The 11,954-nt window shown below is 41.3% G+C and overlaps 1 protein-coding gene across 2 annotated transcripts in view; it reads right to left on the minus strand.

Moving 5' to 3' along the window:
• ESYT2 (extended synaptotagmin 2) overlaps positions 1-5,977 on the minus strand; it is an 80,456-nt gene extending 74,479 nt beyond the window's left edge. For both annotated transcript variants that reach the window (XM_059839783.1, XM_059839774.1), the window contains exon 1: positions 5,470-5,977. In XM_059839783.1, the coding sequence (XP_059695766.1) occupies positions 5,470-5,823 (354 nt within the window). In that variant the 5' untranslated portion in view covers positions 5,824-5,977. The remainder of the gene's footprint in view (positions 1-5,469) is intronic.
• Positions 5,978-11,954: the final 5,977 nt, after the last annotated feature.

Below are 11,954 nucleotides of genomic sequence, written 5' to 3' on the forward strand. Positions count from 1 at the left end.
ATTGAAGATGGGCCAGTCCTTATATGCAAAGGCACTCAGGCATGGAAACAACACCAGTAGACTAAAATGCAAAATAAATTAAAAAAAAAAAAAAAAGAGAAAACAAAAAGCTAAAGAGACCTGTACACATTTTCCTGAGTTATTCAGACAAACTGCATATTGAAATGACACTTACAGTAGTCCCAAACCGCAGTAGTAATTTCTACATAATAACAATTAGTTAGATGAAAAAAGATTGTATTATAAGTACATATTTATAAAGCCTGTGTCACCTACAAAGAGTTCAAGAGGTGTACTAATACTTTCAGGCTGATGTTTTTCTTTAGTAGTTTGATATCGCGTTCATAAACATCAACTCAACATGAGGGTTTCTACCATAAATATTTTGGAAAGGGATCTTTATAAATGAGTCACCTAGCGAGGCTCACCACATTTCTAGGTGAGAGAAGGTGTTTTGGCACACACATGATCTCAGCATAGCTTTAACACACTCAATTTGAAAACTCTGAGAAACAGGAAGAGAGGATCAATTGTCTAATATCTTTTTTTTTTCCCTTTGGTTCTCCATTCCCAAACCCATCATTTACATTTCTCCTAACTATGGGGTACTCTTAGGATGTCACTCAGGTTACCTAAATTTCAAGAACACTGAAACAAATTAAACTTCTTTTAAGAAGAAAGCCCAACCACAAAAACACACACAACCCACAATACACAGGTGTGCATATTCATATACTACAAATCAGCTAGAACAGAATGCAGTTTAATATGAAAAATAATCAGGCAGAAGAAGGACACAGAGTTCAGTTGTTAAGTACTCACAAGTTACTACTCTATTCTTACTCACACCTCTTCACCCTTTCCAGATGCAGGCTGGCAGCCCAGAGCAATGGCAACCTGCAGTACTCACCACCCAAACTGATGAGATCCTGCTTAACACTCAGTTACTGTACATGGGAGTCATTTTCCTTACAAATCGCCCTTAAATTCCATCTAATATACTCAGCTAAGCTGGAGAACAAATTAGAAGAATGTGTCACAATATCTCAGTGTCTTTAAATTTCATAAGCTGCAGAAAAAACCTCCTACAGTTCCTACAGCTGCAGCAGTGACCAAATGAAGAGAAGAGGAACATTTTTTTTTTTTTTAATAGCAAATAACACACATTGTATTGCAGAAGTCCACCTGTTTATCAGGTTTACTGAGTATATAATATCCATCAGCAGGGATTCTTTGGAAATTCGTGTCCTGAATCAACCATCTAAGATCTAGATGGCAAGTTTGATTCTGCATCATCAAAAAATCTTCATATCAAATACACACAAGAGCAGAACCACCTTAACCTTCTCTGCAAACATGACTCTGCACAGGTGCGATTCTGCAGTTAGAGCTACCAAACCACTTTTCCTCTACAAACACTGTCTCTGCCTTTCCAATACCAGTAAAACCCAAAGTCTTTGCTCTTCTAACCATATAATTAGACATTATCTCCTTTCTCTAGGTGTAGCAGTGGTCCAGCAGTTCAGTGGTGACCCACAATACTCACAACCTGCAAAAACGTCATACAGCTTCTCATGAGAGAGAAGACCAACCAGATTTCCTTACAAGAGTATTCCAAGTACATTTAATTTAAAAGGTGATGACACCTATTTAGATTTAGTAAGGTTTTTTTCCTTTTTCTTAAGTAGATGAGAAAATAAAACAAGAGGGAAAAATCCAAGAACATAAAAGTCATTCCAAACAAGACCAGAAACTTAAGCAAGTGTGTATGACCCAAAATGGCACAGCAGACTTGTCATTAATGTTCTAGCATGCCACTACATTTACTACAATCACATACAGTATTTCAGTTTATGTATAATACATACTCAGAATTACAAAAAGTTGTCTAAATCTGTTTTCAGAATAAATTCTTTAAAAATGCCAGATTTGTTCCTATTTTGGTCACCTGCTGACTGTTGACAGACTGCACATAGATACAGCTCCTGGTACCAGGCCAAATTTACATTTAATCTGGGGAAAACAAATTCAGCATGGCTTTTTATCTGTATATTGAAGAAAACAGGAGCCAAAGTTTCACTAATCCAAAACATGTTGAACATGATATGTTGGCATGTTATGAAAGTGGCACTAAGCAACAAGAACCACTGCTAAAATGGAAAAATTAGATTAACTTTTTCGGCTGATCTGAGAAAGCAATCTAATAATAACAAATTTACTTTCGTCTAAATTCCATTACCATTTTTAAAATAAAAGGCAACATGATACCTGACCTTTAAAAACAAGAGTTCTGCCTTTAAGTTTCCTACCTTTGCTCCTCTACATAGTGATACTTAAACTGCCACTTTCCTTATATACATGTTTGTGACTAAATTACATTCATTCCAGTATAAAATACATCTGGTGCATAAAAATGCTGCAAATAAAGGGAAAATGTCTTTCTCTAAAGACTTTTTCATGTCTTAAAATGTCTCTATTTAAAGACAACTTTGATCTCCAGTTCTTTCTCATTGTAAGCTCTGCTGCCTAGTTCTAAATTATTTGAAAAAGCACCCACCTCTGCTCCCTCCTACCCCATATAATCCATGACACCTTTCAAACACGCAGCACAGCTCTAACTACATGTTAGCAAGTCTATGAGTACAGCTCTTATTTTTTTTAAGACAGTAAATGGGGCATTTTTCAATGCATACTTATTTGTAGTTAATTCTCTGTTGACATTTTAAGGACTATAACTTGTATTCATCTTGAATTAATTCATTTTACATGCACAGTACAGAACAGTCCTGATATATAACCTCCTGCTCATGGAAGAACTAAGTCTAATTTAGGAAACTAATAATTAATATTACAAACTTATCTAGTGTGGTGGCACAACTGTATCATTTTCAAACTGCAACTGAGCATATTGCCAGCAGAAAAACATTCTCTTGAAATAATCAGTTTCTTTAAAATAAATAACTCAATGCAGTATTACTGAGTACTTAATATGAACCACTAAAGCAACAGACAGTACCAAGGTGTGTGGGAAAAGGGAATTATACCTAACACACAAAGCTAAAGCTCTTCTCCAATCAAGAGCATAGAAAGATACCACATGTCAAATAAAACTTTGAGATACCATATAATTTTAGCTGAAAAATGGTTTATTACACCTCAGTGTCAGTCCCAGAAGAATACAAAGTTTTCTATATTTAAAACACAGCACTCAATCAATTTAAAATTTATTTCCATAACAGAAACCAACAGAAAATACTTCAGTTTGGAGTTCATACTGAGATGGATAAAGCTCATCCCTGTCAGAGATGTCAGCTTCCATCCAGTAGCTGCTATTTCAAATATGACTGAAATTCACAAATCTCCAGGAAAAGACACATAATGCAGAAGTAAGAACAGCAGTTTTTCAAGGCACATTATGGAAGAGGCAAAAGATTCATATAAATGTTAAGGACTATGACAGTGGACATTGAAGACCACTTTTGATTTAAGCAGGTCTTCCGTTTTCAGAAGTCGTTTTTCCAGATTACATTTATTCTGGAAGCTACTTTTATTTGAAAGGATGCTTCCACAACATAGCATATACAGCAACAGAAAGAAAAGAACCAAGACCTTTAAAATTTAAGAACATGGATAAAGAAGGAAGAAAAAATTTAAAAAAAACCTACAGCCAAAAAAAAAAAATCTACATCCATTTGCCAACTGGTGTCTGAGAGGGTGACACTTTTGGAACACCCTGCTTATTGATCAATTTGGAACACCCTGCTTATTGACCCTGCTTTCTCACAATGCCATGGGATATATGCAGGTGCTTGCAGCCAGCACTCCATTCTTTTTTTGCCTCTGACTTCAAACAGAAGGCCCCTTTCTAAATCTTTAGTTATTTGGACAACTCCACACTGAAATTAATTGCCATTTTATCAAAGGTAACAAATTGCAACTTAAAATAAAACTTACACACAGCTCTAAGCTTGAATATCTACTGCTTAGTTACCAGCAGATTGTTACTATATACAAGCCTTCACTACAAATCTAGCTTCAATTAATTCATTTAAAATGCAGCATCAGAACATTTCCATTCTATTGCTGTGTGATTACAGGAAAAAGCGAACACAACACACAGGTAATGTAAGAGCTATTAACTACATTATTTGAGACTCACACCTCTGCTTCAAGAGGTAAAAACATTTAACCTCACCTGTACACTGCACTCATTTTTATGATGATCTTCCACCAGAACTTTGGCAATAGATATGATGGAAGAGGAGTAAAAGCCTCCAGTCTCACACCTACCCACTCTATTCTCTCCTATAGCTTCCTTAGTAGAGCTAGAACAGGTCACATCAGGTATTGCAATCTGATCACATGAAAACAGCTACTTGGACTCTTATCATCTCAGCACTGCTGGATGCACAGTCACTGCAAAGAGTCCCTAGGGGAGAGGTGGGTGACCGTAGGTCAGGAGCAGAGAGCAGCCAATAAAGGAATCACAAGGAAACAATCAGCAGAAACCCTCAAGATTTCGGGTATGGGCACTGAGAGAGCAGCAAGCTCTGCCCAGCACATCACGGGGGATGAGTGGGGCACAGGCAGGCCTGGATGCACACTGGCAGCTGCATCAAAAACATCACTAATACTCCAAAGGAGAAATTACAAACAAAAGGTATTCAACTTTGAAGCTGGATTTAAGCTAAAACAAAAAAAGTAAGTAGCTTTAGTTCTGAAGACCTTGTAGAAAGCCTAAAACTTTCAAAGGAAGATTCGGAGACAGCCTTTAAAAAACCCCACCATATCAACACACAAATAAAGCCACCGCACTCCCTGTCCCTTAGTCCTCATGTCACAGCCCTGAAACCCCTCAGAAACACCTCCTCACCTCTGGTTCATCCCGGGTTTGACAACACTCTACTGAGAGACCTAACAGCATTAAGAGCCCGATTCTATTTCCCTCTCATCTCAACTTTGTAAGGAACGGCCCAAGCCGCGACATCCGCGTTCTGCAGAGACCGCGCTACAACCAAGCCGTGCGCGTCACTGGCACCTGAGGGGAAGGAAACCCAAACCCTGCAGTAAAGTTTATTTCTGCGAGGGGAACCCCGGCCACGGCAGGCTCAGGCTGTCACCGCCGTCAGCGCCGCGGGCGCAGCGGAGCGGGCGGCGGGGACACGGACAGGCCACCCCGGCGGAAGAAGAACGGCAGGGAAGGGACACGCTGCCCGCCCGCTCCCTCCGCTGCACCGTCTCGGAAGGGGCTGGCGGACCGGGACAAGCAGCCATGGGGCGCGGGAGATGCAACGCCCCCACCCCTCCCGCCAGGCCAGCTCTGGGGCTCCAGCCTGCGGCGCAGCTCCCATGCCGGGGCGGGGGGCAGCGCGGCGGGGCTGGGTGTCACGCAGGTCCCGGGGAGGTTACAGGCCCCGGCCCGCCGGGCGCGGGTGCTCGCGGCAGCGCCGAAGGGTGTTGGCCACTCACCCACGCAGGCAGATCCGCGGAGGAGACGCTGAGCCGCACCGCCTCCTCCTCGTCCTCCAGGAAGGCGAGCGCCCGGCCCAGGCGGGAGCTCTTGCCGCCGCGGTGCCTGCGGATCCAGAAGAGCCCGCACAGGGCGATAAGCACCCAGCTGAAGCTCAGCCCCAGGTAGCCCAGCACATACACGGGGAAGATCAGCACGAAGCTCCTCGCAAACTGCGACACCAATCCCGTCACGTCCACGCTCAGCAGCGGTGGAGACGACTCCGGCACAGGGTCCGCAGCCGCCGCGTTCTCTGCGGCGGGCTCCGCGGCGGACCCCGCGCCGGGGGACTGCTTAGCGGCTGCCCCGCTCATGCTACCGCAGCGGCGGCTCCTACTGCTGCTGCCGCTCCTCCCGCTGCTCCTCCTCCTGGGGCGCTGGCTGCGAGCGGGCAGGGGGCAGGGCGGCGGCGGCGCCTCCTCGCATCCCGCGCCCGGCCCCGCTCACCGCGCTCCGGCACCACCCGCCGCCGCTTCCGGGCCCAGCTGGCCCAGCTCCGACCGCCGCTGCCGCCGGGAGGAGGTGGCTCGGCCCCGACCGCCGCTATTGGCGCCCGGCCGCCGCACGAACGCCTCTGCTCGCCGCCTCCCCCGCCCCGGGCAGCCTCTTCCCCTCCCCTCCGCCGCTCGCTCATCCCTCCCTCGCAGGCCTGCCCGGGAAGCGCGGTTCGCGCTGCCGCCGGGACCCGCGGCCGCTCGGGGCCCCTGCCCCGCTGCGCTCGGGGCCATGGCCATCGCTGCGCGGCCGCCGGGAATGCGGGAAGAGGAGCGCGGCTCTGGGGGCCACCGCCAGAAAAGGAGCTCTCGGTGGGTGGCAGGACCAGAACAAGCGTGCCAAGGCGTGTGTGTGCTTCCTCATAGGCAAAACACACCGTCTCCCGTTCTCGTCAGTCACTTAGGCGGCTGGATGGTTTACTACCTGTTACGCCCTCCGATAAACCTTCGTGTCTCGCTTTGTTCGCTGTTGATGGATGTAATTAAAGGAGAGACTGATCGATGCTTCGGAGGAACCAGACTCTGGTCACTCCGCGCCTGAGTTACAACAGGTGTTCCTTGGAGTTTGGCTGACACCTTCTCACATAAAGCTGCCTCCTCTGTCATCTTGTTAACACACACGAATACCGAGGGTGGCACCACTGTCTTGGGATTTGTTAAGCCGAAAAAGCTGATTTTATAACAGGCTTTTGTCCTGTATCCCTTTAACACCTGGTCGTTGCAGTATTCCTCCTATCATTTCTTTACCTTTTCAAATAACTTTGATGTAGCGATGAGTTTCGTAAGAGGCAGCTGTTGCTTGTCCTTAGCTATTAAGTCCTAATCAGTCTGCTGGCACACACAGATTAAACTCAGCATTTACCAGGAGTTTGTGGGTTTTATTTGTTTTGGGTTTTTTGGTTGTTTTTTTTTTTGGCTTTAAATAGCTAACCTTTCACTTAGTGGGAATAAGGATCCTTTCTCCTCTCTTCAGATGCCAATTTTCACAAAATGTGTAGGACTTTGAGACTTCATATTTGCAGGCAGTGAAGAGGGGAGAATCACTTTAGCCAATAGGTTGAAAAGTTATGAAAACACACACAAGTGGACAAATAGAAAAGCTATATAAAAGCTTCATTTTCTTAGGAAGTGAAAGTAACCTCATCTAAATTATCTAGAGAGAGGAAAAGTCAACAAAAAGGCAATGGCATCAAAGGAAAAGTTCTTTGCTTAGTGTGGCGCAGCAGAATTGGAAAAAGAATCCATGTTTTGACAAGTGAATGTGGTGTTCTGTTTTCTCCTCTTTCCAAAATTCCACCATGCCTGCCACCAGACTCAATGGACCACTCAAAGCTAAAACAATTTCTGGCCATAGACTCCTGCTGTTCTTAACTTTGTCTTTACCACTGACACTGTATGTTCCCCATCTGTTGTGTATTTAGATTACTCAGAATGAATATTCAGAACAACCAAATGATACAAAAAGATGTAACAAAATCAGTGATTTACAACTAGGTGGTAATCCATACTTTGAAATTATAATTTGCTTTGGGTGTTCTAGAGAACTCAAAACACCTGCAGGCTGTAACTGTGAAGGAACTGAATGAAGAGCACCATAAGACTCTAGGAAAGCTTGTGACCTTAAACTGAGGGTATCAAGTATGATGCTGTGAACCCTTTAGACACCAATGAAATTAACAAAAGTAAATCTGAGAGATTTTTTGCATTTATTGAATTCCTCTTCTAATTACTTACTCTGCTTATAATGTGACTTTAATGTCACTCACTCCTGAGTTTCAGTAACACCTAGTACAAATGGCCACATTGTATGTTGGCTCCCTCCATTATAACCAACACTATTAATACTCTCTTGTTTTTTCAAGTCTCTTTTGTTCTCAGCCTTGGAGTCCATTGTCCATTTTATTTCCCTATCCGGCCTCACAGTGTTTGAGTCAGAAAACAACTGTACTGCAAATTAAAATGAAAATTCAAAATGAGAGGGAAAAAAGGTGATTGAATTAATTTGATATTTGGCAAGTAACACTTTACCACAAGCTACATATTATTCTACTCTCATATATGTCCAGCATGTATATTGAAAATGAGCTGGATATAGAATTTAGAGAAGTTCCCCATATAGTCAAATTTAATACAATGGAGAAACACAACAGGAAATAAAAATTAATCTTGCAGTAGCATTTAGGATGACAAACATAATATAATTGTAGACCAGGCAGCCTAGCACTGATCCTGCACAGAGTAATTCATTAATTGTTGTGGAAGTTTGATTAATCAGAACTAAAAGTGGGTGATTATGTTCCAATCAAAGAGGAAAACAGAAGTAAGGTCTTATAGCATGAATTTGATAACATTTATCTGTAACATCAAGAGGAAGTTCTGATAAAGAGTTTGCCACTGACTTCTAAGAACCTTTGTAGATAACTGACTTGGGCCCACACAATATTTTGATGAAGAAACTGGGTGGCATGAAATTAGCATAGACATTGTTGTATAGAGACAAAAGAGTTTTGTTAAAATCAACATATAAAGTCTGCTGCTAGGTGATAAATTAGGGTTAGGTACTTCATTATAAAATGTATAATAAAATGTTGTAGATAAACACTAGTTATTTGTTTATTCAAATCTTTTGGTGCAGATGAAGAGTTTAATAATTTCCTCAAGAATCTTGGAAATGCTAATTCACATATTTCCTGCTCCTATACTTTATTATTAAAAAAAAGTGTAAAATTTAAAAATATGTAGTTTAAAAAGATAGTCTTTTGTGCATCATGAACTCCTGAAGATAATAATTTATGGCCCAGAGATTGCTTTGGCTACTTCCTAAATATCCCCTAACCAATTGTATCAGCTGCCCAGCTGATTTTATTTATTTCATTTAAATGATACTTATTCTTTCCACATCCTGCCTTTTTTAGGCCTGTTGCATTATTAGACTTTTTATTAATACTTTTTGTTAGCAACATCCCTTTATACTCATTCTTAGCCATATGTGTTTGCTTCTCCTTTTTGCTCTTTCAAATGCTACAGCTTTCATTGCATAGTAGGGTCATCCTATGTTTACCTCTACATTGCATCACCATCAGATTGCCATGATGATTTGCTTTCCAGTAAATACCATCACTACTCACCCAAATAACTTCCTGAAAGATCTTGTTTGTACATAATTTTTGACCAGGAGAAAAATTGGGAAAATTCATTTTCTGTGGTAAAAAAGAAAACCTAATTTTCCCAACTTCTTTAGAGTTCACACAAGAAAACATGTTTTGGAAGCAATTTTAATTGTTACTTCACGACCATTTTCAGTAACAGTTTATTTCCCTGAAGGACAATATGTGGTATTACACCTAATTTTACCCAACAGCATTATTTCAGTCTAATGGTTCTCTCTAGACTTTTTTGCTATTGAAGAGAAATCTTTATTGAATAGAAATCTGAGAATTTTTGCTGAGGAACATTATCCTTAAAAAATTTGAATTATTAATGAAAATATAATTTACATGAAATTTTATCCTAGTAGATTCTCATGATGGAATTCTCTCTACTTCTGTGTTTGATTTTATGCAGCTGTCACAACCCGCTCCAGGTTATCTAGCGTAGACCACAAATATTTTTTGCCTGCTTTAATTTATCTAATATATAGAACAAAGAAGAGCAAAAAGACTCTAACATACCTGAGCTTCTGGTTGGAGAAAAACTGTATATGTCTGATCCCTGCTATCACCCAGGCTGGCTTCAGTTTCACTGAATGCATAAATTGTACTCTCATGACAAGATCCTCAAATATTTATTGTTTCTGAAGACAGAAATACTTTCCATTAAGATGTGTTTCTTAACAAGTTTTCACAATAATTATAGCCTCCTTTTTTTCCCCCTCATTGGATTCTTGCAAGTTCAAAACCAAGGACACAAACTTTACTGCAGTAATCCACATTTTTGCTGTTTCTATTTATGAACCTGAAACAAAAGCATTTTGATACTTTGCAGATCATTTATGCATGTCTGCTGATAGAAATATTTAAATTTTCTTCTAATCTTCAAAAGGCTTCAGCAAAAAGTGGCTAAAAAAGGATGGGGGTGTTGAACCCTACAAAGCCTAGATCCTAACAATTCCTTCATAAAAATAATTTTAAAAAAATTTTTAAAAGGTGGTGTTTTTCCTAATAATAGAAGAGTCTTGATTTTTATGCCTGGTGGAAAGTTGCCATTTATCCATCTGTCCCTCTGAGGGGTAGTATTTCCAGTAACTTTTTGATATAATACTGTGATGTATTGTATTTTTCTTCACCTCCACAGAGGTGAAGAAAAATGCAATAATGCTTCACTGACTTAGAGGAACATCAGCAGATACAAACAAACAAACAAAAAAAGTTTATTACTACAGAATATAAAAAGCTGTGCTATTTTATCTTCTTGTTTTTCAGATATCAATGCATGTGGAGAAGGAGATATATGTACCAAGCCAGACAAGAGAAAAACCTGTAGATGCTAAAATTGTAATAAAATTCTCAGGGCTACCAACCCCCTTTTTTACAACACTTTTCTTGGAAGGAAAATCTAGGGCATCCTTTTATGATGGCTTTTCACAACATTTTATTGCCTGTACTCACTTGAGTCTAACACACATTTTATAAAAGCAGTCAAACCACTGGTGTATTCATTTTCTCCACTACATTGGTGACACACTGTAGTTTATTTTAACACAGGGTGGATACATTTAAGTATGCACAAATTTTAGTATTGTTATTCCAAAGGTGCTATTCTACCTTGTATTCTCATGCAGCAGTTAAACTTCAGTTTGATCCCTAGATTTAAGGTTTGAAAAGTTCTTTCCAAACCCTCTAGTGGCACTTTCCCACATCTGTATTTTTTCTCATCTTAGAGATGCCTGACTAGTATTCTATCATAGGGCTAAGAAGAAATGCTATTAGCTGCCAAAACTGGTTTGTTTTTTTTTTTTTCAGTAAATACATATGCATGTTCTAAAGAGTAACCAAGAGAAACAGGACTTGGAAAAAAGCTGCTTATTCTTTTCAGTTTTTGGCATTGCTGTCACATTTGCTTATTTAGTTATATGTATTTGCTATATTGTTAAAAATAAAAACCAGTTAAAAGGTTGTTTTGTCCTTCAGTCTCTATACATAGGACAGCCCTTCTGCAGAGATCCCTTTATAAGCAGATGCCTAGTTCCATGTGTTTATACACTATGGCTTTGAGTTAATTCAAGATAGCTTTTATGCCCATTTTTATTTGTTCTGGGGAGAAAATATAAAATCATAGAATTATAGGAAAGTTTGAGTTGGAAGGGACCTTTAAGATCATCTAGTTCCAAGTCTCTTGCCATGGGCAGGAACATCTTCCCCTAGTCCAGGTGGCTCAGAGCTCCATCCAACCTGGCCTTGAACACTGCCATGGATGAGCCATCCACAGCTTCTCTGGGCAACCTGTGCCAGTGCCTCACCACCCTCATTGTAAAGAATTTTTTCCCAATATCTAATCTAAACTTACTTTTAGTTTGCATGGACTCCCCCTTGTCCTGTCCCCACATGATCTTGTAAAAAGTCCCTCTCCAGCTTCCTTACAGGCTCCCCTCAGGTACTGGAAGGTGTCCAGTAAGGACACCCCAAAGCCTTCTCTTCTCCAGGATGAACAATTCCAATTCTCTCACCCTCTCCCTTGTAGGAAAGGTGCTCTATCCCTCTGATCATCTTGGTGGCCTCCTTTGGACTTGCTACAAGAGGTCCATGCCTTTTTTCTGGACACCCCAGAGCTGGATGCAATATTCCAGTTGGGGTCTCACCAGAGCAGAGTAGAGGGACAGAATCTCTCCCTGCCCTGCTGCCCACGGGGCTTTGGATGCAGCCCCGGACAGATCTGTGTTTCTGGGCTGTGAGTGCCATGGCTGGGTCATGCCCAGCCTCTCACCCACCAGCACCCCCAAATCCTACTGGGCA

This window comes from Haemorhous mexicanus, chromosome 1 (assembly GCF_027477595.1).
Source record: "Haemorhous mexicanus isolate bHaeMex1 chromosome 1, bHaeMex1.pri, whole genome shotgun sequence".
In the NCBI taxonomy this organism is placed as follows: domain Eukaryota; kingdom Metazoa; phylum Chordata; class Aves; order Passeriformes; family Fringillidae; genus Haemorhous; species Haemorhous mexicanus.